This window comes from Mustela erminea, chromosome 16 (assembly GCF_009829155.1).
Source record: "Mustela erminea isolate mMusErm1 chromosome 16, mMusErm1.Pri, whole genome shotgun sequence".
NCBI lineage: Eukaryota > Metazoa > Chordata > Mammalia > Carnivora > Mustelidae > Mustela > Mustela erminea.
In genome coordinates this window covers 67,113,894-67,139,935 of record NC_045629.1, presented here as the reverse complement: position 1 = coordinate 67,139,935, position 26,042 = coordinate 67,113,894, and the positions used below count along the sequence as shown (strand labels likewise).

The following is a 26,042-nucleotide window of genomic DNA, read 5'->3' as shown; positions in this document are numbered from 1 at the left end:
AAATTAAAATTTAGATTATCAAATGTTATTCAATCGGTTGGTGTCGTAGCTTATTTGTGAAACTCGATCTCAAGTCCCCTAACCTTTTACTTGGGAATCAGTATTGGATGGCTGGTGGCCGTTAATTCAGGCCTGGGACTCAGAAAGGAATTCTGGTTAAATGTGAAGGTTTGGGTATATCCACAGGCACACAGAATAATTTAGTCTAAGAGAGTCACAGAGGGGACAGCGGAAAGCTGAAGTCGGTCAAATAAATGAACATGGGACAAAACCTCAGTGAATGTTTATCAAAAAAATATAATGAATGAAAGCCAAGAGACGGGTGCTAATGTTTTTTGAATACACCCAATGGTTGTATGAGAAACCACGGGGTTACATGAGGAACCAGCGGCTCACATTACCTCAGAGAAGCTGTTGGACTCTATGCTAATCTCCTACAAGTATTGAACAAACTATATCATCATAACTGTGGAAAGCAGGTATTTTCTTCTTTGTCTATCAACTAGGAAATACAGGTCTGGAGGGTGAGTACAATTCCAGGATCACACAAACGGATTCCACATCATCACACAATGCCATGTCAAAGACAGGGTTTGAATTTCAGGTGTCTCTTATCCTGGATCCTCTCTAAGAAAATCATATATAAATGTAAGTAAATCCATATATATTTAAAATATATGTAAATAAAATATATAAACATATGCTTGTATGTTTATATATTTATATATAATATTTGTATATATAATAATCATACATATATATGTATGTATGTATATATAATATCTACCTTCAGGAACTTTCATGTCTGGCTTTAAATTACACTAGCCTCTTCCCTGTTCTCCTGAGGTGAGGGAGCTGATAGAAATCCATGGATGCGTAATGAGCTTTTATAGTCGTCCATAGGCAACATTCTACTTTTTTTTTTTTTTTTAACATTTTACTTTTTTCTTTATGGGCCATGAATTACAAGCACAAGGGGACAAACAGCAAATGTGTTTCTGTTTAATAAAGAAACCCCGTTTCACTAAATGTTCTCATTGCTGGAACTATTAGCACAGGGACAGCTAAATGCTACTAAGCAAGAATCGGCCATCCTGCATCACATAATACCATGGAAATTCAGAGCCAAGGTTAAGTGTTCCTGTGGGGTCCCACAGCTAGACACCTGACACCCACGATTTTCACCCTACCCCTAAATAAGGTTAATCTATAGTATATGTAAGAGTGCATAAGTTAGATAATATATTTTAAATTACAACTTAGCATTTAAAAGCTATCATCCAACTAAAATTCAAGAAAAAGGAGTCTAAGTGGGATGAAATTGAGCTCTGAAACTTAAGCCAGTTCCTCAAGAGCTGAATCACACCTAAGGCAGTGTTCAAACAAAGGCTGAAGCCTTGAGGGGTGTGTAGGGGAAAATTAGTAAGTGGGTTTCCCCAGAGCGGTGTGAAGTCATCAGGCCAGGGTAATGCTTCCCAGAGGTGTAACCTCGTGGGGGGTGGGGAGGTGTTAGCGGAAATGCGTGGTACTTTGCAAGTCTGCCCCTGGGGACTGGGTTGGCTGCCTACCTGGTATTGCCATAAAATTCTTGACCTCCAAGCACATCCCCTACCACCACACCCTGCGCGACTCCTTGAAAAGCAACGTCTCAAATTTCACTCGACTTTTGTTTTGACTTGTTCATTACTATCCAAAATATGTGATAAGGAGCAAAAACCCACTTTTCAAGGCCTAGCCGAGTTCCAAAGAAGTCCACACTTCAGAGAAACCTTGGAAGGGAAGGGGGAAAAAAAAAAAGAAAAAAGAAAAGAAAAAAGAAAGAAAGAAAAAAGAAATCTCTTGTTCCCCTGTAATAATTCCAGCGGAGCCTTCAATGGCCAAAGCGGTGCATCTGTAAACTCACTCCCATTTTTTCCTAAACAGTGCCACCTACTGTCCATTTTAAGTTATCAGGAGCCGTGTTGGCGAGGACCAAACAAATAAAGGGGAGATTAACCGGGAAAAGTAACTCTTCCCAGCTTTAGGGCATTGGAAAAAAAAAAAAAAAAGATTGAGAAAAGAGCGCCTGGGAGCAAATGGAAGCATTCGTCAGCTTCTTAGAAGGCTCGCAAGAAGCAAAAGCCATTCATTCAAGCCATTCTCTTGGAAATGGCTTTTTTTTCCTCATGGCGCTGCCTCCGAGTTCTCCAGAGCACGGTTTTTATTTTATGCGTTGTCTATAATGCGTGCTGCTTGCGTATTTTTACATGAGGGGTTCAAGTTAGGGAAAAAAAAAATATATGATCATGTTTTCACTTTTTCCGTTACCCAATACGGAAACGTCTGTGTAAGGAAGCTCTGACACTTGACATCTGCTCAGAAACTTTTGAGCTCCTGGGAAGAAAGGGTTAACATGCAGTAGACCTGTAGCTGATTTTACTTCATTTAGCGTCGCAGGCGGCTTTCGAATTTCCAGGTGTGTGTATACACACACACACGCACACACACACCTCCCAGATATCCCTCCCCTTGGCTGTTCCTTAGCCTAAGGGCACCATTTGGCCTTAAAGTGAATTAGCGGAACAGTGTGGGGAGTTATTTCGCGAAGAGGGAATCCTTGTAACTCACGCTGGAGTTCAGGGATGTCTGCAAAGCGCGACCTCCCCGCTCCGCCGCTGGAGGGAAGGAAGGAATCAGGTGGTGACCAGCATCTGTGCAGTGAATTTCTCTGCACACGTTAGCAATCAAGTTAATTGAATTCATTGGAGTTTAGAACCGGCCTCTAGCTCAGAGAGGGCTTTGAATGGCCCATTTCTCGTTCTTCCTCTCCCCCTCCCCGCCTCCCGCCCGCCCGCCCGCCCGCGCTCCCAGTTCCCTCCCCTCCGGGTTCCCCAGTCCGCACCTCCCTTCTCCACTCCCCTCACCCCCCACTCCCTCCTCCGCCCTATTAAAACACCCACCAGCTCACTTGTTAAGACCCCCTTAAGTTGGAGGAGGCAGAAAGGCAACAACAGCGAGGAAGGAGAAGTCAAGACGTCTGGAAAGAATTACCCAGTCCTGGCTTCCAGCAGCCCATTGAACCAGGGACTTGAACCAGCCCCAGCCAAAGACTTTCTCCTGATTCTGCGCTTCCTGGGTTCTTCGGAGTCTTCACCGGGCTTTTCTTGACCCGAATAAGAAAAGAGACTTTCCGATATCAGGGGAGGGGGAACTGGAGCAAAAAATAAAATAAAATAAAATAAAAAAGTTAATTTATTTTTAAAGCACAAATTTTTCTTTTTAAGAATTAGACTGAAGTGCAACGGAGAGAGTAAACAGAATAGTAGTGATATTTCCTTTTTAAAAGTGGGGGAGAAGCAAACATTTAAGACTCCCCCATCCTTTTTAAATGTTGTTTTTAAATTTTTTATTTTTTTTGGCTGGTCGTCTCAAATTCATCTGATCTCTTATTACCTCAATTTTGGAAACTGCCCGCCACCAACCCTCCGGGACCACACAGACAGGCTGAGGACAACTTTATGACCAAGAGCTGAACAAGGTACGTTACCCTGGCGCGATATGGTGAACCAGGAGGGCCCCCCCGACTAGGCCAGGGAGAGGGAAGAAATTATCCGCGAAGTGTTAAAAAATTGTAAAGCTGGTTTTCGACAGATAAGTTTGAGGTCGGCCAATTTCCAACAGACTGAAAATCAGGGGCTACTTCAGATCAGTGTCAGGCCTGGCAATAGATCCTGCCCTTTCTCATCCCTGCGGCGCTCGCCAGAAATCCGCTGCCTTTCTGGGAACACAGGTAACCTCTCTGCCTGGGAAAAGACTGCGTGTCCCGGGATGTACTTTTCCACTCCTCATCTTGCGGAGCCGCAGAGGGGCTCCCAAGTTGGGAAACAGGGATTTCCACTGTGCAAGGGAAATGCATTCCGCACAGCACCCCCACTCCCCCCAACCCTTTGCCCTTTCTATCCGCCCCCCCCCCGCACTGTACGTTGGGAGGAAAACCCTGCAACAGCCCAGAGCCTTTTACTTTCAAGTGGAAAACCCGCTTCTTACTTGGAAAGCAAAGGGTTAAAGCGATCCGGGCTCCCAGCTCCGGAGAGCCGGGACCCCCGAGAAGGAGGGTCCTTTGCCACCTCCTCGCGGCTACCGGCCTCGCTCGGCCACTCCCACTTTCCCGGGCTTCCCTTCCTTTGCTCTCCTCCGAGCCCAGAAAAGTGTCAGGCTGGGTCTGCCCCGGCTCTGCTCGGCTCCGGAAGCCTGACTCGGGCCGGGGGTCCCCGACGCGGGCGGTGGCATTCAGGGTCCCCAGAGGGAGGAGGGCGCGCGTCCCTCTCCCCGCCGCCCGGGGGCAGGGCGTGCGTGGGGACCGGGCGCTGCAGCGCAGGCAGCTGCAACGTCCCGGGAGCCAACTCCGACGTGGCACCGAGCACGCTGGCGCTTCTTTCCGCAGCTGCAGCGCGGGGCCGGGAGGGTGGGGGGCCTGGGGATGCCGTCCCTAGCGCCCGGCCGGGAGGTGGGAGCCGGGGGCCCGCGGGAGCCGGGGCGAAGTGGGAGGCGAGCCAGAGGTTGGGTCGGGATGGATAATCAACACCTTGGGCGGAATTCGTCACGCCGGTTCCCGCCCAGCGTGAGCGAGGGCTCCGAAGTGGGTCCCTGCGAGCGGGAGGGCGGGTCTGAAAGGAGGGTCTGTGTGCGGGCGGGATGGGCTGGCGACAGAGCCTCTTCCCTCCGGCCAGGGAGACTCAGCGGAGGGGAAGCGGCGCTGAAAGAATAATTAAGGCTGGAAAGAGGGGCTGGGAGCGGAGAGGCGGTGCCTGGGGAGGAGGGTTTACGAGACCCGGGTCCTGTTACACCGGCTTAGGTGCCCGCGCCTCTCCCTGCATCCCCCCCACCCCCCCACCCGCCCTCGCGGTGTACTTGGACTCAGCGGCCCTGCGCGCCTCCGGGCGCGCGAGCAGCTACAACCGTGCGCCCCGAAGGTGCGTGTCGGAGTCCTGGCGGCTCCTCCCTGGCCGCTTCCCCCCGCCTGGGGACCGTTGCAGCCGGGCGTCTCCCGAGCAGCTGCCCAGAACCGCTGCACTCCAACCCACGTGGCTGGCCTGGGATTGCCTTTGACGTCACACCCTGGGGGGAGGTGTGACGCAATAGATCGGGGAGCTCTGATTGGCTACAAAGGGCTTCCCCGACCTGGCAGCCTGAATATATATAGACTCTCAGCTCAGGGTTAGGAGTGGAGAGAAGGGTATTGGTAGTTGGACTTGCTGGGGAAGTGAGGGTGATGATTAAGAGGGGGGTAGATTTCACTGCCTTTTGTAGATTTCAAGCATTTCTCCTCGCAGATTTTTTCATTGCAGTGAAGGAGTAGGATCATGTATTTTGGGAAAGCGTTAAACGGGATTATGATTTTTTAGAAAGGCAATTTTTTAAAAAGGTTAGCACGTATTCAGACACATTCAGTGATGAAAGGCTTAAAAATTAAAAGGTGTATTTATATAGATTTGGTTAGGACAAATATTTATGCCCGTTAAACTGTTGTAGATACGGTTTTAAGTTTTGAGACTAGGATTGAAAAGAATACTTAAGTTCTAAACATTTTCTTTTCATTCCAGTGTGTGCAAATTGACTCATTCATTATATTTTCGCTGCTTTTTTCTAGATGATAAATAAGATTACTCAAACTACTGAGGTACTGCCTTTTTGTGTTTACTTTTATTTTTATTATTTAATATTGATGGATCGGTACTGCATTTGTAATACCCATCATGTTGACTGCAGGTTTTTTCACTCCTTGGCTATTTTACATTTTCAATAAAAGGTTAACTCTTCAAAGTTGCCTATTATAGTATTTATATTATGTCATGTGTAAGTTTGCAGTTTTGGAACTAGTATTCAGAATTCTAGGTCAACATTTTTCAATGATAGCATTGGAATTAGAATATCAACACTCCTACTCACTTTTTCTTACGTATTTCCTGAGGTGGGAGAGTGGGAAAATGTGTTGTAGATACATGGGCCAATGTATTACCTGGTACTGTACCTAGAGCTAAATCTTTACTTTACCAGAGAAAGATCTGCATCTTTGATAAATTAAGGTCTTAAGTTGGTGACTAGTCGCAAATTTGAATGTCACTCTCCAAAGCAAAGGAAGTAGCTGCCATCCTGGAACACAGGAATTGAGCAACAAATGAATAAGAAACTTCCTAGAAAGTAAGTCAGATTGAAACTAACTGTTCTTGTTAGGTTTATAGAAGAGCCTCATAGTTTTGAATTTCGTAAACACTTTTATACATGGTTTCTGTACCAGCTTTTCTTTTAAAACTTTTTTTTTTAATTTTTTTTTTTTAAAGATCTCACATAGAGTGAGTTCGCGAGCATGAGCTGGGGTGGGGGAGGGGTAGAGGGACAGAGAAGCAGACTCCCCCTGAGCCGAGAGCCTCAAGTGGGAATCAGTCACAGGACCCTAAGATCATGACCTGAGCCGAAGGCAGACATTTAACCAACTGAGCTACCGAGGTGCCCCTAAGACAGTTTTTTTTTCTTGAAATTTTAGGCACAGACTGCTCATGGATTTATTTATTATCTATTATTAGAGCTGTGGGGAAAGCCCATATGGGTCATGTATAGGTCCCCTTTGGCCAAGTTATATTACAGTGTTACATTTTTTTAATTGAAGTATGGTTCGCACACAACGTTACATTAGTCTCAGGTGTGTAACACAGTGATGGAACAAGTTTGTTCTTCTCACTATGCTCTCCACTGGTGTAACTACCCAACCCCCCATCATCGGACAGTATTACAGTACCATGGACCATTTTCCCTATGCTGTGCCTTTTACCGCTTGACTTCTTTACACAGTTAACATTTTTTTCAATCTAAGAACAAGTGGTTTGTTGAATTATTAGCTTCTCAGCTTTTGCGTAATGTGGGATTGCTGAGTTAATGTAATTGGAGAACAGAACATAAACTCCACTGCCCCTTTCTGGGTTCTGTTTTTTTTTTTTTTTTTTTAAATTCAAATTCACTCAGGTTGTGTCCCACTAAGAGGCTGCAAGGACCAAGCCAGTGGCAGGTGTGACAGCTGAATGGGGAGACAGCTCCCTGCAGAAAAGTCATTTCCTCCCTAACTTGGTTTTAATCCTTCCCTCTCCAGCAGCAATCTGCATAGAATAAGTATCACCCGGTGCGTAGACATTAAATTATTCAAGTATATTTTGAAAGTCATCAGTGTATACAGATGTATAGAGTTTCTGTGTGTGTGTGTGTGTGTGTGTGTGTGTGTGTGTGTAGCCTTGTCTACAATCTGTCTTTGCAAGTTACTCCCAAGGTGGGACTTGAATTCATGACCTGGAGATCAAGAGTTGGACGCTCTGTTGGCAGAGCCAGCCAGGTGCCCCTCACAATCTAGGAAGATGTTACTAATACAGGACTCAACATTAAATATAATGCGGTTACTTTTTTTTTTTTAAGATTTATTTATTCAGGGGAGAGAGTGAGCACGAGTGAGCAGGGGAGGGGCAGAGGGAGCGGAGAAGCAGTAAGGAGCCAGATGTCGGCTCAATCCCGAGACCCCCGGATCATGACCTGACCTGAAGGCAGACAGACAACTTAACTGACTGAGCCACCCAGGTGCCCATCTTAAATAAATAAATAAATAAATAAATAAATAAATATATATATATATATATATTTTTTAAAGATACTATTTATTCATTTGACAGACAGAGATCACAAGTAGGCAGAGAAGCAGGTAGAGAGAGAAAGGGAAGCAGGCTCCCTGCTGAGCAGAGAGCCCGATTCAGAGCTCGATCCCAGGACCCTGGGACCATGACCTGAGCTGAAGGCAGAGGCTTTAAACCACTGAGCCACCCAGGTGCCCCTTAAGTATATTTTTTTAACTTAAATAACAAAATAGAAAAGAATGCCTCTTAACTGCATAATTTTTACTGGAAAGTTCTAAAAAACAAATAAGATGCAGTTTGCATTTTAATGGAATTTGTCAGACAAAAAATATACTCAGAGAAGTCTTCATAAATAACCGTAGTGTAAGGCAAAATATAATGGGGCCCATAAAAAAGTAAAATAATAACTGCTATTTATCACATCTAATATGTATCAGGCACTGAATTAGATACTTTATATACATTATGTCTAATCCCAACCCCCCATAAAGAAGATTCTGTAATTAAAGGAACCTTGCCTAAGAATGATGAAGCAACTCAGTCAAAGTCACAGTGTTTAGAGAGGAGTGGGAATGTCATTGAACCCACTAATTCTTGGGTTCCTGGGTGGCTCAGTTGGCTAAGCGGCTGCCTTCGGCTCAGGTCATAAACCCAGAGTTCGGGTATCAAGTCCTGCATTGGGCTCCCAGCTCCATGGGGAATCTGCTTCTCCCTCTGACCTTCTCCCCTCTCATGCACTTTCTCACACTCTTCTCAAGTAAATAAAATCTTTAAACAAAAAATCCAATAATTCTTGAATATAAGGCCCCCTGAACTGGTCTATGCTGCAGCTGGACTAGTCGAATTTTATGGGGGCCAGCGTTGAGGAGAAGCCACATCTGAGAGAGATGAGAAAAGATTTCTCTAGGATTCTTGGCTTTTGTGGTGCCTGTGGCTGCTTGGGGCTCTGACCCGTGAAGATCGTGCCCAAGAGCCAATGGAGGAGGAACACAGAGAAGGAAGAGTCCATGCCAAGTCTTTCTGCAAACTTTCCCCTTTGCCATGTTGAATTTCAGGATGAAGTTTATGATGGTGAAATTCAGGAACCAATAGGGCAGTTGGGAGAACCAGCATCCTGGGAGTGATCTATCAGTACTGATGGTACCAACAGAGAGAAATCTGAAACCCGGAGCTCTGGATCCAGACACAGCTGGAGTGTCAAGGCCTTGGAGAGGCCCATTGCCTAACCTTACAAGCGTGGCTCCAGGGTCTCTGCTAGGATCAGTGCAGTGGGACTGGAGAGACAAAGGCCAACTTCAAAGCCAGAGAGGGAGAGGAGGTCAGAAGGGGATAAGGTGAGGGTCATGTGCTCTAATATGTCCCAGAGGGGAATGTGCTGTAATATGAAGTCTGTTGAGAGGCTCTATTTGGGCACTTTTTCCTCGGATTTCTGGTTGAGGACAGTGGCCGAGGCAGTACAGGAGGGATGCGGATGGATGCAAACAAATCATTGAAGTTTTCTTAGACTTTAACCCAGTGATTGCCAAACTTTGTTGCAATAAGAATCACTTAAGGAGATTTGAAAATTACTGATGCCCTTTCAGCACTCCATACCAATGAACACAGGTTGTTGTGGAAGGCGCGCATGGGTAGTTTTTACAGACCCCCCAAGTAATGTGGATGTACAGGAAAATTTGGGAACCCCTGCTTTTTCTCTGCTCACCATGCCTTCCTAACCCACCCTTAGCAGGCAAATGGCTAAAAGCAGAGTATGTCTTACATGACAAAGAAGCAGGTTTCCACGCTCCTCGCTAGGATCTCCCGCCCAAGTTAATATTCTTTTTTTTTAAATTAAATTTATTTATTTTCAGCATAGCAGTATTCATTATTTTTTCACCACAGTTCTAATTGTTCTACCTATGACTGCAGGCCTGGCTGCCCCCACCCCCTGCAATACAACAAGTTAAGGGTTAAGAAAACCTGTGTTCCAGAGCCAGTTCAGCTGTTTATGAGATGTGATTTTGAGCAGTGCATTTGCTAAAGAATTTTTTTTTTTTTTTAAGATTTTATTTATTCAACAGACAGAGATCACAGGTAGGCAGAGAGAGACGGGAGGAAGCAGGCTCCTCGCGGAGCAGAGAGCCTGATGCGGGGCTCGATCCCAGGAGTCTGGGATCATGACCTGAGCCGAAGGCAGAGGCTTTAACCCTCTGAGCCACCCAGGCGCCCCCGCTAAAGAAATATTCTTTACGGATCTCCTTTGGGGCTCTATAGGTGTAGATACTGGCTACAAATTAAAAAAGCAGCAATCTAGTCTTCCATGGGTTTTGGAATATGATGAGAAAGAGGGGCAGGTGTACTTTATTATTAAGTTACTCTTTCTTTACATTAGGACATTAAAGCTATTAGTATCCCACAGAAGCTGGGATGGATGGATATATATATATATATATATATCTCCATATACATGTATATCCATATATATATATCCATATACATGTATATATAGATATAGATATATATTCCTTGCCTGCTTACAGCAAGCCCACAAAAAGTTCCATTAGGCACAGGGAGTAGACCGATACCAAAAGGAATTTACTCTCTGTACTCCTCCCAGGTGAAGAGCACGTCCCCTTTGCAACATACGTTCATCCACCTAGACACTCTGCTGTGGGCAGTTGTGATAGGAAAATAAAGTTTCAACCCTGTCCCCAGAATTTGAAGTTCAGGGATATTGATTGTCTAAGGACACATGGCTCATTCACAGGAACCCTCTGGTGATCAGAGAGCTAATACGAGGCAGAACTTGGGCTTCAGTCCATTTCTTCCCAGTCCAGCTGTGCTCACTATGCCATGCTTACCCTTTATTAACTATCAGTGGCTCAGAGGGAGGGAGAGTCAGGCTGATGGGGTAGTTAGCGGAAGGACAGCAAGTGGCAGAGGGCTAACCTCGCTGAGCTCTGTTGGTCATTTTTTTTTTATGTGCTTAAATGTGTTATCGTTATTAGTTTAAAAATCTGTTTGTGAAGTCAACATGATTATTTCCTTTTTATCTTACATGGAGGAACTTACGATGTCAGGTATTACGTAACTGGTTCAGTGTGTACCCTGCCATTAAAAGGAAGAGCCCTGAATCTGGCCCAGTTCAGTCTGGTTCCAGAGACGTGTAGGCATGTGTGCAACACACAAGTACACACACACACACACACACACACACACACACACACACACACACATCATTAGAACCAAACTCAAAACAGTATATGGATCAACGGATAGTAAGTAGTGTAAGAGTACCAGTATGCCCCGTGCCCCAGACTTGACCCCTGAATTCGTAAGTTCTTCAGACTGTAACTCTCAATTTCTGGAAATGCTTTCAGAAGGCCATTTGCCCTTTTCTAACTTTATTATCATAAGGGCTTCTACAGCTGGTCTGGTACTCCTTAAAACCATTACATTTAGATAGCTGGGCAAAAAATCATTCAAAGTAAAGAAAAAAAAACCTGCCGGATGAGGGGTACCCTTAAGGGTTCAACATATACCCATCACCCCTGCAGCAAAGATAGGAAAGGAACCTGTTCTTATTCTGCATTGACCGTCTGACTCTAAAAGGACTTACTCATTTACTCAGCATGCCTACTACGTGGCGGACCCTGTTTTGAGTACAAGAACACATAGTTGACAAATCATCAAGGCCCTGTGGCCAGAGTGTACACAGGGCTCGTTAGAAAATCAGGTAGAATCTGGGAATCTGGGGAGTGGAACAGGGAGTGAAGAGAGAGAGGAATCATTTTTTTTTTTTTTTTTTTTTTTAAGATTTTTTATTTATTTATTTGAGAGAGAGAGCATGAGAGGGGAGAAGGTCAGAGGGAGAAGCAGACTCCCCATGGAGCTGAGAGCCCGATGTGGGACTCGATCCCAGGACTCAGGGATCATGACCTGAGCCGAAGGCAGTTGCTTAACCAACTGAGCCACCCAGGCGTCCCAAGAGAGGAATCATTTTAGAAGGAAGTGGTAAGCTTGGTCCCGGCGTCCTGGGATCAAGACCTCTGGGAAGAGGAATCCCTTGGCGCTTATCTCTAGCCTTTCCCAGATGCTGACGAATCATTGAACTCACTTCCTCTTCTCCCGCATCCGCCACATAAGGACCCCTTTGTGAAGCTATGGGAACACAGTTCTTGCCACCGCGCTAGTGCTGTGGGAGCAGCTGTCGTTCTAGCTCATCCCATGTTACTTTCTGGTTAATAACAGGTTAAGGGGGAGAAAGGTTCTGATACCCAGTGACGTGTGGAGTCCAGCTCGGGGTATGTGAGCTAACAGCAAAGCTGCTCTCTGCTCTACAGATGGAACAGTGAATGGAGGAGTGCCTTTCTCATGGGAAAGCAGGATTTGGGCTGCTTGCTTTGGGATAACGAATTTCTATGTCACTTTTGGCTGCATCCACATAGAAGAGTATAGGAGCCCTGAAATCCTCCTGGAGTGTTGGTTGATCGTGTATCTGCACCTGTCAGTTCCCCATTTTCCATAACAGCAGGAAAAGAGTTTTTGAGGTTCATCGCTAAAATTTCTTTTCACAGCATGTTGTATTAGCCAGAGACAAAGGGATGGTGCCTGTTGCATCATGAGGAGTCAAATCTATGCAGCAAATATTGATGGAGAACTCTTGAATCTGGCATTACGCTACCCTGCGGATCCTATCCCTGGTTTTGGGACTGTGGACAAGTTACTTCTGTACTGGAGAGTCCTGGGTTTCCTCGTCCTTTGTAGATGTTATTTGTAACATGAGATTGAGAATACATTTACCATTTAAAGCTGTTAAGATGAAATAGGATCGGGACGCCTGGGTGGCTCAGTTGGTTGAGTGACTGCCTTCGTCGGCTCAGGTCATGGTCCCGGCGTCCTGGGATCGAGTCCCACATTCGGCTCCTTGCTCGGCGGGGAGCGTGCTTCTCCCTCTGCCTCTGCTGCCACTCTGCCTGCCTGTGCTCGCTCGCTCTCTCTCTGGCAAATAAATAAATAAAATCTTAAAAAAAAAAAAAGAAAGAGTAAATAGGATTATGCTACTCAACAAAACAGATAAGACTTGCCCTGGTGCCTGGAACAGAGTGAATGGGGAATGTGAGCTGGTAGAAAAATGATGCCAGTGACAATATTGATGGGTCAAGTTACAACCATTCACTCAACAAATATTTACTAAATACCACCCATAAGCCAGACAGTGTTTTATGGCTTTGGGGCACATTAGTGAAAATAGATTAAAAAAAAAAATCTGTCGACTTTGCGGAACTTACCTTATGGTACATCAAGATAATTCGTTAACACTTGGCTTAGCTTAGAATTTACTGTGAAGACTAGTACTCAGTGAATTAACTGGTATCAGGTCTAATAGCAGCCTAACAATCAATTAAAGTTTGATTTGAGCAAAAAAAAAAAATAATAGTAATTTAAGTTTTATGCTTTAAATGCTTACAGAAGGTGATTTCTAAGTCCTTTTTCCATGTAGCAATAAACTCTTACGATCCAGGATGGAACTAACCATATTTTCAGATTTAACAATAAAGCCATATGTCTGACAAGGAGACTTTGCTTATGAAACAGAGTATCTGAATTGAGGATTGTCTCAGACTCAGAAAGTCTCACACATATGGTGCCCATATCTATGAAATTGCCCCGGGGGGGGCCGGGTTGGGGGGGTTATAAAGCAACACACACTGTGTGTCCCTCCTGGAGATCAATGCATCTCAGTAAAGCTGGCTCTGAAATGTGCCTTGTGCCCTCTGGCCCGGACCGACATGCTGCATGTGTCATAACGGGCAGCAGTACAATATGTTGCAGAAATAGAAAGGTTCGATTTTTAACTGTGTTGCTGCAGTTTACTAGCAACTTTTCCCAGGCTTCAAAGGGACATTCTGGAGACTCCTCTGATGTAAGAGGGTGTTCCCACTTCAGCTGTGGCCAGCAGATGCTCTGCAAACGCTCTTTGTCCGCGTGTGCTGATAAAAGCAAGGAAACTGTGAATAATGGAAAAGAATGGCAGGCAGTTCTTTTGCTGGCTCTGGCGATGTTAAACACAAGTGAAACACACACTTCAGCTTCTCCCTGGCAGAGTGTTGTAGTCCCCTTAAAATTTTTCACTCTTGTGAGAATGACTCACATCTTGGAGATGACAAGTTCCAAGTCTGGGGCTCCGTGCACCTTTAGCATTCGTTAAGGTGCCCGGTGGGAGTTTTCAGCATCCTGTCAGCTGTTTTAATTAACAAGGGATGCTGTGCTCTCTTGCCTTCCACTGGGAACTCACCGTTTCACCGCTCCCCAGCTCAGAGAATTTTCCGTTGTGTTCAGATTACCTTTATCAGCCTCTGATGTCCTGAGTTAAGTGCCGGAAGGGGAACAAGCATCTGTGTATGTTGTTTTGGCTTCCTTGTTAGCCAATACTTGAAACTGTCATGGTTTGGGTTTTTTAAAACCCTCTCATAAGGGTTGGTTTTGATTTGGCTTCTCACTGCAGCTCTGTGAAGGGGCCTTGACAAATACTATTATCTCCTCTTGACGAAAGAATATAATGTCCACAAGCTAGCATCCTGGCCCTCCAGGCTGCTTTGCATTACCTGGGTTTTATTAGTTAGAGTGAAGTGAACTCAAAATTCATAGTGGGTAAGCAAAAAAACAAAACTCAGCAATTCATTCTTGCTAACAGAACGTCCAAGGCAGGTCTTCCTGATTGGTGTCTCGCTCCCTTCCATGTGGCTGTTCAAAAACCAAGATTCCTTGATCTTTGGGCTCTGCCAACCCCAGGGACCTTGTCGGTATGCGCATCGAGCCTGTGGAAGGAAAAGAGAGATGGCAGGAGATCCGCCCTCAAGTCCCTATGGGAAGTGGCCCGTGTCAGGGTTCCAAAAGCTGGAACACCAGAGCCAGCCACCCCAAGCCATCTTGTGCTTAGGAGGGGAAACACGGTTGATGGAGAAGTCATACAAAGTTTCCTCAAAGCACAATGTGTTTCCACTCAGGACCACCTCAGTGTGTAATGACAGGCACTGGACTATAAATGATGCCTCTTGGATCTGGGAGACGTGTTGGCCACACAACGGGTAGCAACCAACATCATACCAGGTGCTGGGTGGGCATTCAATTTTAAGTCAACGTGGAGTGGGAAAACAGAGACTTTGCAGAGATCATTGCTTACCTTAAGTTTCCACTTAAAATAGATATATTTCGCTTTCAAAAGCTGGTTGAATTCAAGAAAAAGGTCAAGTATTAATTATATATAGATATGACAAAAACCCCGAAGTCAGAGTGAATGATTGAAGATGGGGACGCCATGTTTACAAACACCAGTGACATCCATCATTATAGTTCATTATTGGAAGAGGAAGACATGAACTTCGGGGTGAGGGATTGTTACCATGGCTTATAGTAAGATAATATATATTTGGTTTTCATCTTATTCCTGGCACAGAGCTTCTAAAACCCTTGTGGTTTTTTTGTTTTTGTTTTTGGTTTTTTTTTGTTTTAAGATTTTATTTATTTATTTGACAGAGAGAGAGAGAGAGAGAGATCATAAGTAGGCAGGGAGAAGCAGGCTCCCTGCTGAGCAGATGCGGGGCTCGATCCCAGGACCCTGAGATCATGACCTGAGCCGAAGGCAGAGGCTTTAACCCACTGAGTCACCCAGGTGCCCCAAACCCTTGGTATTTTGAAGTGAGACAATAGAGGTGTCTTTTATTATGTTAGTGGGGTGACTTTTAGACAGTCTAAGTAAGGGTGGGGACTCGTTGCCAGTGGAGCCAACCATTTGATCAGAGGATTGAAGCATCTAGTCCCACCCCCCAGGGCTCTGGGGAGTCTAGAAGGGCAGGAGATTGAGTTCAGTTGCCAATGGCCAGTGATTTAATCAGATACGCCTGTATAATGAAGCCTCCGTAGACACACAGAAGGGGAGAGTTAAGAGGGCTTCTGGGCTGGTGAACACAATGAGATTTGGGGGGAGTGGTGCTCTTAGAGAGGCATAGAAGAAGCTCCGTGCCCTTCCTTCAGACCTTTTTTGCTGGCTGCAGCTCCTCGTAAAATAAACCAGGAATCTAGTGAGTAAACTGGTTTCCTGAGTTCTCTGTGAGCCGCTCTGGCAAACTAAACAAACCCAAGGTGGGTGGGTCTTGGGAACCTCTGATTTAGAACTGGTAGATCAGAAGTACAGGTTACCCCCTGGGTTTGGGACTGGTTTCTGAAGTTGTGGAGATGCGGGCAGTCCTGTGGGGTCTGATGCTATTGGGGGGGATGGTGTCAGAATTGAGTTAAATAGTGGGACAACCACTGTTGCCCGGAGAATTGTTGGGTACGTGGGAAACCTCCTTCCCATCACACACCAGAGTTGGGTCCAAGAACCCCAGAAGACAAACAAAATAACAGAAGTCTGCCAGGTAACTCTTGTACGTTTAGCTTTGTAGATACTCAAGGAAATTAAAAAAAAAAAATTGTCTTCCTATACTTTGGTTGTTCAAAGTCTTATTAGGACATAACACAAACTATAGAGAGGAATACACAACCGGCTACCATTAAAAGCTGAAATGTGTTTCATGTCTAATATATTACAGTGGGTTGCTGCTTGTTCCTTAATTTATGAATGGTTTCTATAAACACTTACTGTGTGCTGACTGTGTTACAGTAAGATTTCTGATCCTCAGGATTTTTTGTGCTGGTGGTTGGAGGAAATAGACTTCTGAACAAAGGAGTGCAAATCGGAGTGCAAATCAGAATTACAGGGGCTTGAGAGATGTATGTGCCGGGTGCCCAGGCTTAAAGAACTTTCAATGTCAGTAGAGATTTGGAGTCTAAATTCCCTCATGTAACGGATTAAAAAACCTGAGGCTCAGAGAGGTAAAGCGACTCAAGGTCACACACAGCTAATTGTTGGAAGAGTTAGTACTAGAATCCAGATCTCCAAACTTGGATGGCTGCATGAAGAGGGTGTGAGCTGAGGGATTTGCATTGGAGAGGAGATGAAATTTTAGCAAAATCTCCAATGCATTTTTCACTGGTCACTGTTGAGGGACAGGGGGGCCCTGTGGTATAGGAAGAAAGAATGCCTTGCTCTCTAGAACAATTAGGTTCTACACCTAGCTGTGACCTCCTATGTAGAGTGTATCCTTAGGTAAGTGATCTAACATGCTAAAAAGAATACTTTCACATATTTTTTTTGACACGTTATGGTTTCCAGTAGCACCTTGCCACCATCATCTCCATTGATTCTTGAAACAGCCCTCTGGGGTCTACCAGAAGGGCATCTTTATCCCTATTTTGTAGATGAGAAAACTGAGGCGGTAGAAAGTCACACAGCTGGTTAAGTGAGGAAAGAGAGCTTGGAGCTCTCGGGTGCTTCTAGCCCAATACTCCCCATGATGCCATGTTTACAGCAAGTAGGGGACAAGAGTAGTTAACCAGCAGTATCATTTGATTTTCTTACAGATGCATTGTGAGAGGTTTCTGTGTATCCTGAGAATAATTGGAACCACGCTGTTCGGAGTGTCTCTCCTCCTCGGAATCACTGCTGCTTATATCGTCGGCTACCAATTTATCCAAACAGATAATTACTATTTCTCTTTTGGACTGTACGGTGCCTTTTTAGCATCCCACCTCATCATCCAAAGCCTGTTTGCCTTTTTGGAGCACCGAAAAATGAAAAAATCCCTCGAAACACCCATTAAATTGAACAAAAGTGTTGCTCTTTGCATCGCTGCGTATCAAGAAGATCCAGACTACTTACGAAAATGCTTGCAGTCGGTGAAGAGGCTGACCTACCCGGGGATTAAAGTAGTCATGGTCATAGACGGGAACTCGGAAGACGACCTCTATATGATGGACATCTTTAGTGAAGTCATGGGCAGGGACAAATCAGCCACCTACATCTGGAAGAACAACTTCCACGAGAAAGGTCCTGGTGAGACGGAGGAGTCGCATAAAGAAAGCTCGCAACATGTCACCCAGTTGGTCCTGTCCAACAAAAGTATTTGCATCATGCAAAAATGGGGTGGAAAAAGAGAAGTCATGTACACGGCCTTCAGAGCGCTGGGACGCAGTGTGGATTATGTACAGGTGGGTTTCCGAATTCCTGCCAGGGCAAACATACATTTAAATAAAGCAGCTTTTGTATCTCTCCAGGCATGTGCTATATAGCCCATCCTTGTCTCTCTGAACACAGTACTTCTTTCAGTTCATTTGAAAACAGCCTGACTGTTGAAAGCACATTTTGAAAGAGAGGGAAAAAAAAAAAAATCTTGTGTAACTGTTAAGACTGTCTACGAAAATGCTTAACTTACGCAGTGTTATGGGTTGGAAATCAAGATTATTTTGAACAGGAGACCCTTCCTTCCTACTCCCTCCCTCTCTCACCTTCTCTGCCCCCTCAGTTCTGCCAAGACAAATCCAACGTCATTTTCCACAGTCTTAAAATCTCCAGCCTGGTAAGAAAATAGTGTCTGCCGAGCAGAAGGGTCTTGAGAAAATCTGCAGGCTTGAGAGATGGCTGTAAAAACGTTTTTCACAGAGACCGGGCAAAATGGGGGTGGTGAGAATGATTTTGATTTAAAAGGGTAAAGAATTCAAAACTGAGAGACGGAAAGAAAAGGAAAAGAAAAAAGAGAAAAACAAACAGACAAAGAAAAAAAAAACCTTCCCAGAGCAAAACCAAAGTAATGTTTATTTCACTCCCCAAACAGCATTACCTCACTCACTGCACTTGACCTTTGAAAGCATTTGTGATGGTGTTTGCTCTCATGAAAATGAGACAGGCTGTGTCTGTCATTAATTCCCTGACTGCTCGCCCTTGGGTTTCTCCCCTCTTGGTTCTCACTGTAGCTTTCTTTAGAATGTGGGTAGGGTCCCTGTGAATTTGCTCGTTGCCAACTGTCTTGCAGATACTTTGTTAGGTTTTTGGCCACGATGATATGGAAAAAGGAGACCTATCTCCGACTTAAGAAAATCCGTTGGGACGCCCTTCTCATCCTCTAATAGGTGAAATTCTACTTTTCAGAAGAACTGTCATATATTTCAGGGGCCTTGATTCCACAAAGTCATGGGCAGTGGGATGACCGGTTCTGTGTCATGGGTTGGGAATGGACACTGCCTTCAGAATCTGTTGATGCTAGCTGGACGACCTCGACTGGGACCGACCACCTCCCCAAGCCTCAGTTTCCTGCATAGAATAAACCAATCTCATAAGGCGTTTGGGATTACCATGGGGGTAAATTTTGGTTAATAGCTGAAGAGTTTTGAGGTACCTTTTTTTTTTTTTCCCTTCAGTTCCTACCAGTCTGCATATTACCATCTTCTGGGGAGTTGATATAGTTTCATTCTCTAGTTTCTCCTAGTCTCCTAATTTCTGGAATGGTCACAGTTGAGGTACTTTTTAGTTAACTCGGGACATTTTTATGTATTTTCATAATGCAACGTCAGGCCCAGATAGGGGAGGCAATTATCCTTTTATTTAACTTATTTTAATAAATATTTTTTAAGGGTTTATTTATTTATTTGATGCAGAGAGAGAGAGAGAGAGAGAGAGCGAGAGCACCCACAAGTAGGGGGAGCAGCAGGCAGAGAGAGAGGGAGAAGGAGGGGGAGCCAGACATGGGACTCGATCCCAGGACCCTGGGAGCATGACCGGAGCTGAAGGCAGAAGCTTCACTGCCTTGAGCCAGCCTGGGCCCCTAAAATGAACCTTTTAAAGGAAGTGATGAGATGGCTGGGGAGTTTATAGAGGGTTTGAAGACTGAAGCTCTGGGCCTAAAATGAGGAAGCATGTTTTGATATTTTGTCTTTAATTCTAGTTAAAACCATTGCTGTTTGTCATTTCTAATCAAGATGTCATTGTGAGTTCTTTCTTTCTTTCTTTCTTTCTTTCTTTCTTTAAGCCTGTTCTTCCCAAATCCCTTCTCCCTTCATTCTTGTTTTGAATTTTGTTTGTATCCTTGACAACTTGACACTGTGCCTGACCAGGACAAACTGTGAAATGTTAGAGTAGGCTTCTTGCTAGAGCCCTAATCAGGTTCGAGAACTTTCCTTCCATCAGGCTGAGGCCTCCAGAGAGACTGACCCAAGCAGCAGCTGTTCCCTGGGCCCTGAATCTGCTGGCATTCTCAGCCCGTTCTATGCTCTCCAACAAGGGTATTTGAAAACCTTTTGGCATTCGGAATCCAGGTGATTCCATGCTGTCCTTCCTCATCCCTTCCCCGGATATTTAATCGTGTGTGTCCTATAAAAACGGAAATGTCCTATGGCTCAAACCAGTACATTCTCACCATCCATTCTGAGTGACCCAGGGTCCCAGCGTTGCAAAGCCGAAGCAGAAAGACAAAGGAGAGGGGGTTAAAGGAGGTTGGCTACTAAGCATTTAAGTGACTGAATGGGAAGAGCAGGTGCTCACACACAAGAGAACACAGGGTTGGGGCAGACATAGGACCATCAGCTCACAGGCTTGCTAACGTGGCTGAAGACACTGCTTAGCTGTGCAGACGCAGCCAAGGTGATTGGTCTCCTCTGGTTGCAGCTGGGTCTTGGGCACTGGTTAGCTCTCTTTCCACTTGACCTTGAGTAGTTGTCCCGCCTATTGCTCTCATGACCTATTATTTCATGCCTTCACCGCCCTCCCAGCACCTACCCAAACTTCCTCCTTAGCTATTAACACATAGCCTTGCCTCCTACAAGAGAAAATCAAAGGTACTGCTTCTCAGTGCCGTCAAGGTCATCTTCTCTCTTCCTTGTTCGCCGTCGTAAGGGTTCCCAGCTTCACCTCCTGTCTCAAGGTGAACCTTTCTGCATATGCGCCTGGGAGCAGCTCCCTCTGATCTCCACCACTGCAAGGCTCTACTGCCTGTTCTTCCACCTGTCTCAGCTCTCCTGTCTGGTCGTCTCCGCCTAAAGCCTTTCAAATAATTAACACCGACCTAGAATAGAGAGAGAGAAGCTTTAGCTGGGAGAAAGCCAGTGTAGTAGCAAATTCACCTAGGATGCTAGTGGCTGCTTTCAGAGATAAAGAATACAGGAAAACAGAAATAATGAAGTGAGAAAAGAAGGAAATGAGAAATAGGAGAATGGGGAAGATTTTCTGAATTTCGAATCAAAGTGTTTTCTGGAAAGAACTTTTTTTCTTCCAAAGAGAGACAGATCTGTCTCATGGCTTAAGTAAGGTAGGGCAAAGTCTGTCTTACTTTTGCAAAATAGTACTTCTATTAGCTTTTTAATTTAGTATAGTAACACATGGCGGTGTATTTAAAAATATGGAAAAGCACAATGAGCAAAGTTAAAATCCTCCGCAGCAAATACTTGACCTATAGATTCTCAAATTTGATACTTGACAGCATAGACCTTCCTTTTTTTTTAAGATTTTATTTATTTATTTGACAGAGAGAGAGCACAAGTAGGCAGAGAGGCAGGCAGAGAGAGAGAGAGGAGGAAGCAGGCTCCCTGCTGAGCAGAGAGCCCGATGCGGGACTCGATCCGAGGACCCCGAGATCATGACCGGAGCCGAAGGCAGTGGCTTAACCCACTGAGCCACCCAGGTGCCCCCAGCATAGACCTTTCTAATTTCCCCTATTTTGAAATAGTTTTCAGATTATATTGTAGTTTTTTTTTTGTTTTTTTTTATTACTTATTAACAATGTCAGAAGACTTTAGCTGTACTTTGATATCTAGATTATGTAATTTCTTTATTCTTACGTCTTTTTACCGAACATGGATTTTCCAACCTAAGTGGCCACTGGTAACCATGTGACCGAGGTGTAACTATCATCATCCCCTGATGTGTGTATTAGGGATTGTCCAGGCACAAAATAACATACTAAGCATAAACATTTTCTACTGGGGAAGATTAGAGGAGACAATTTTATGATTAATTAATTTTTTTTTAAGATTTTATCTATTTATTTGACAGAGAGATCACAAGTAGGGAGAGAGGCAGGCGGGGGTGGGGTGGGGAGAAGCAGGCTCCCTGCTGAGCACAGAGCCCGATGTAGGGCTTGATCCCAGGACCCTGAGATCATGACTTGAGCCACCCAGGCGCCCTGATTAATTACTCTTGACAGTATCCTAGGTATCCATGTTTCCTTTAGCAGGAAAAAAGTAAGACTGAATTATTCAAAATTGTAGAGCTGACCTTCATTATTCATGGAGTCTGTATTTGTAAATGACCCCACTCACTAAGATGTACTTGTAAGCCCCAAATCAGTACTTGCAGTGCCGTGGGGATCATTTGCAGACGTGGAGAACAGCATACAATTTGAGTCACCTGACGTGCATGTTCCCAACTGAGGTCAGAGAAGACTGTGCTCTCAACTGTCCTGTACATGGTACAGCACAGCGTAAACAAGGAGCTTCATAATCTGCTTCGTATCATGTTTCTCACATTGTTGTGCCTTCTGTGGGTGATACGGCTGTTTAAAGTGCCCCCCAAGTGTAGTGCTGAGTGCTGGCTAGTGGGACTGCCTCACGGAGGAGCTGGATTTGTTGGAGGGCTTCGTTCAGAGGTCAGTAAAGTGCTGTTGGCCCTGAATTCAATGTTAATGACTCAAATTCACATTTTAAGATGTATTTAAACAGAAATGCAAATAAAACAGGATTCGGTATTGATCCATAGACAAAAATTTGCAATCAGAGGCTCAGAGGAACTGAACCCCATATTTGTGCCAGAGGCAATTGTTTCAGTGTTCTCTAAGTGGTGTTCGTGGAAACTTTGTAGGACATAACTGTCAAGGATTGTGAGAATCACCCGATGTCATATTGCCTTGGTTCTTGTTCTCTATGGGAAACCTAAGGAATTCAAATACTCCGAGGGCCAATGTTGAGAATGTTGTGTCTTCTTGTATTGTTCATACTAGGGGGTGAGATTAGAATATGTTGAAATAGGAATGGGAATGGGGCAATCTGAATTCTAGACCTGACTCTTGTTTTCTTGCTATGGTAGAACAAATGATCTTTGAGATACATCCCGAGCTCAGAGCTTTAACTCAGTATAGTTGGTTCTTCTTCTTTCTCTTCTTCTTCATCTTCTTCTTTAAAGATTTTTTTTTTTATTTGACAGAGACAGAAAGATCACAAGTGGGCAGGCAGGGGTGGGGGAGAGGGGAAGCTGACTCCCTGCTGTGCAGAGAGCCTGATGGGGGACTCAGTCCAGGACCCTGAGATCATGACCTGAACTGAAGGCAGAGGCTTTAACCTACTGAGCCACCCAGGTGCCCCCTTCTTCTTCTTCTTTTTAAAAATTTTTCCATGATAATTTTAATTCCTCTGACATTCTAATTTCTTTCTGGCAATACACCTAGACTTTGCATGAGTATAATAAAAAAACAAAGCCAAAAAATGGGGGGAGGGGGTTACCAGAATTTGCTTTTCATTTAGCAGTTACTGTCCTGTTTTTCCACTTTCATTTTTATTTTGTCATTTTTATTGTATTCTCTTTTTTAAGATTTTATTTTTGAGTAATCCCTGTGCCCAATATGGGGCTCAAATTCACAACCCTGAGATCAAGATTCGCACACTCGACTGGCTGAGTCAGTCAGCTTCCCCTCACTTTCATTTTTAATCTGCCCTTTGCCCCAAATTTGGATTCTTGAATGTAAGCCCTGTGTTAAGTGGCACCATAATGGGATTTCCTGACTCCCTTCTTTAGAATGAGAATTCCAACCATTTGGAATAAGGGTGTTTCAATGGCTTAAGCCTTAAAGGTGATAACATTTGGTTTCCCATGTTCCCAGCTGGCTTGTCACCTTTCTTTTTTTTTTTTTTTTTTTTGCACCTTCTGTGACTTTTTTCACTCATGTGTAAGCCTTCCTAAAAAGAGAATGACCAATGACTCCTTTTTTAACCTTCATGTTTTGAAGAGATTCTAGGTTGACCAAAGTCAGTAATTATTTTACAATAGTTTGAATAATTCATTCTACCAAGAAAGGCATATATCTTCCAATTTTTTTTTTTTTTAAAGCAACAGAGAAGGGCCAAATTGCTTAGATGTCTATGATTGTCTTAGGTGTTCATGATTGTCTTAGATGTTCATTGACTAGATTTGAACCCTTTTCCATAATCTCAATTGATGTAAGAAAAGGTGGTCTTCCTTATCTTCCTTCCTCTCACAAAAGATTATCTTTATTTTATTTTTTATTTTACTTATTTATTTATTTAACAGATAGAGAGATCACAAGTAGGCAGAGAGGCAGGCAGAGAGAAAGGGGGAAGCAGGCTCCCTGCTGAGCAGAGAGCCCAGTGCAGGGCTCGATCCCAGGACCCTGAGATCATGACCTGAGCCGAAGGCAGAGGCTTTTAACCCACTGACCCACCCAGGTACCCCTTATCTTTTTTTTCTTTGAGGGTATTTTTTTTTTTTTCTGGAATGGTTTTACTAATGAATTTCAAAGTGTCTTTTTAAGCTCTAAAATTTTTAGATTTTATGATTTTGTATTTGCCACTTTAATCTGAGCCTAGTAAATTTAGCTATAGCTTACTTGTAAATTCCATTTATCCAGAATCCAAATAAATAGAAAATCAAGATTATTTAAAAGTTGAAAGTATCATGCAATATTGATAAGGTCCTAGAAGTTTGTTATAATAAAATTAATTACCATATACTATGAACTTTTGAATAACCTTTTTGGTTATATGAGAAATTTTAAATTGTTTGCAATATTCTGGTTTTTTGTGAAGGTTATTTTCCATTCTTATTTTTTAGTTCCCCCATCTCCTGCATGTCTGTGTTCCCAACCAAATTATGTACTATTTCTTGGCAGATAATTGAGTTCTTAAGTCCATGTTTAAAAAATAAATTTTTTTTAAGATTTTATTTATTTATTTGACAGAGAGATCACAAGTAGGCAGAGAGGCAGGGAGAGAGGGAGAAGCAGGCTCCCTGCTGAGCAGAGAGCCCAATGCGGGACTTGATCCCAGTACCCTGAGATCATGACCTGAGCCGAAGGCAGAGGCTTAACCCACTGAGCCACCCAGGCGCCCCTTAAAAAATAAAATTCTGTCCCATACATTTAGATACTTACAAAACCAAAGAGTATTTTCCTCTTTTAAATTGTATCACATTCAGCAGGTTCAACGTCAATGAGGCATGAAGTCAAGATGCAACAAACACTTTTATAAGTTTTAATGGGCCCAGGGTCTATCCTTTGGGAAAGGATGAACTTTCACACGTTACACCCCAAGGGTACATTCAAGGTTATGAATGAATACCAATCAGCTGCAAACTGCTCTTTATTTATTTATTTTTTTTTTAATTTCTTTTCTCTAGTGAGTGACCCAATCTTTTACATTGCCTGCCCATGATTCAGTTTTCTTTCTTTCTTTTATTTTTTTTTTATTTTTTTTTTATTTATTATTTTTTTTTATTATTATTATTTTTTAAAGATTTTATTTATTTATTTGAGAGAGAAACAGTGAGAGAGAGCATGAGCGAGGAGAAGGTCAGAGAGCGAAGCAGACTCCCCATGGAGCTGGGAGCCTGATGCGGGACTCGATCCCGGGACTCCGGGATCATGACCTGAGCCGAAGGCAGTCGTCCAACCAACTGAGCCACCCAGGCGTCCCATCTTTTTTTTTTTTTTTTAAGATTTTATTTATTTATTTGACAGAGGGAGAGAGATCACAAGTAGGCAGAGAGGCAGGCAGAGAGAGAGGAGGAAGCAGGCTTCCTGCTGAGCAGAGAGCCAGATGCATGACCCTGGGATCATGACCTGAGCCAAAAGCAGAGGCTTTAACCCACTGAGCCACCTAGGCGCCCCAGGATTCAGTTTTCTTAACTTCAGCTTATTGGGTATTGGAGTAGGCATCAGTTTCCTCTTTCCCTGAGCCTTCACATACTCACAGTAAGGATATGAAAGACCCCCTTCTCTTTGGATGAGTGTCCTTAGCTTAGGGTCCTCTGTTTTTGGTTTGTCACTTCTGGTTTAGGTTTATCTCTTTATGTCTTTTATTGAGTATTTACTATGACCTGGCCATTATTCAGTGCTTTACATGCATTATCGAATTAACTTACCAACACAACAAACTTCAGGTGGATGTGATGGTCCGTATTTTCCATTTGAGTGGTGAAGGCTTAGAAAGGTGAGGTGAGGGCACCATGGTCAAGAAACTAGTCCAAGTTTATACAAACTTCGTGAGTGGTGGATTGAGACCGATCTGTTTGGTTCCAGTATTTGCATGGTACTTTCTCTTCTACAGTAGTGTGTTTCTTCTGGTACTAAACTGGTAAGAGTTCAAGGAGGGCACCATCTTGTGTTTGCTAGTAAATAACTAGTAAATAAATAAAATCACTAAAAAGTAGTGATTTTTGATGGTGGTTCTGGCCTATCCCTTTTCCTCTAGAGAAGTGCCCTGAGGGAAAGGAGGGGGGAAGGAGGGAGACTCCATTTACTTCATGGTAAAGCT

The 26,042-nt window shown here is 44.0% G+C and overlaps 1 protein-coding gene across 1 annotated transcript in view; it reads left to right on the top strand.

Annotated features, from left to right (window-relative positions):
• The first annotated feature begins 2,860 nt into the window (after window positions 1-2,860).
• HAS2 (hyaluronan synthase 2) overlaps window positions 2,861-26,042 on the top strand; it is a 32,125-nt gene continuing 8,943 nt past the window's right edge. Inside the window, exons 1-2 of the mRNA XM_032316471.1 lie at window positions 2,861-3,517; window positions 17,097-17,723. Of these exons, the coding sequence (XP_032172362.1) occupies window positions 17,097-17,723 (627 nt within the window). The 5' untranslated portion in view covers window positions 2,861-3,517. The remainder of the gene's footprint in view (window positions 3,518-17,096; window positions 17,724-26,042) is intronic.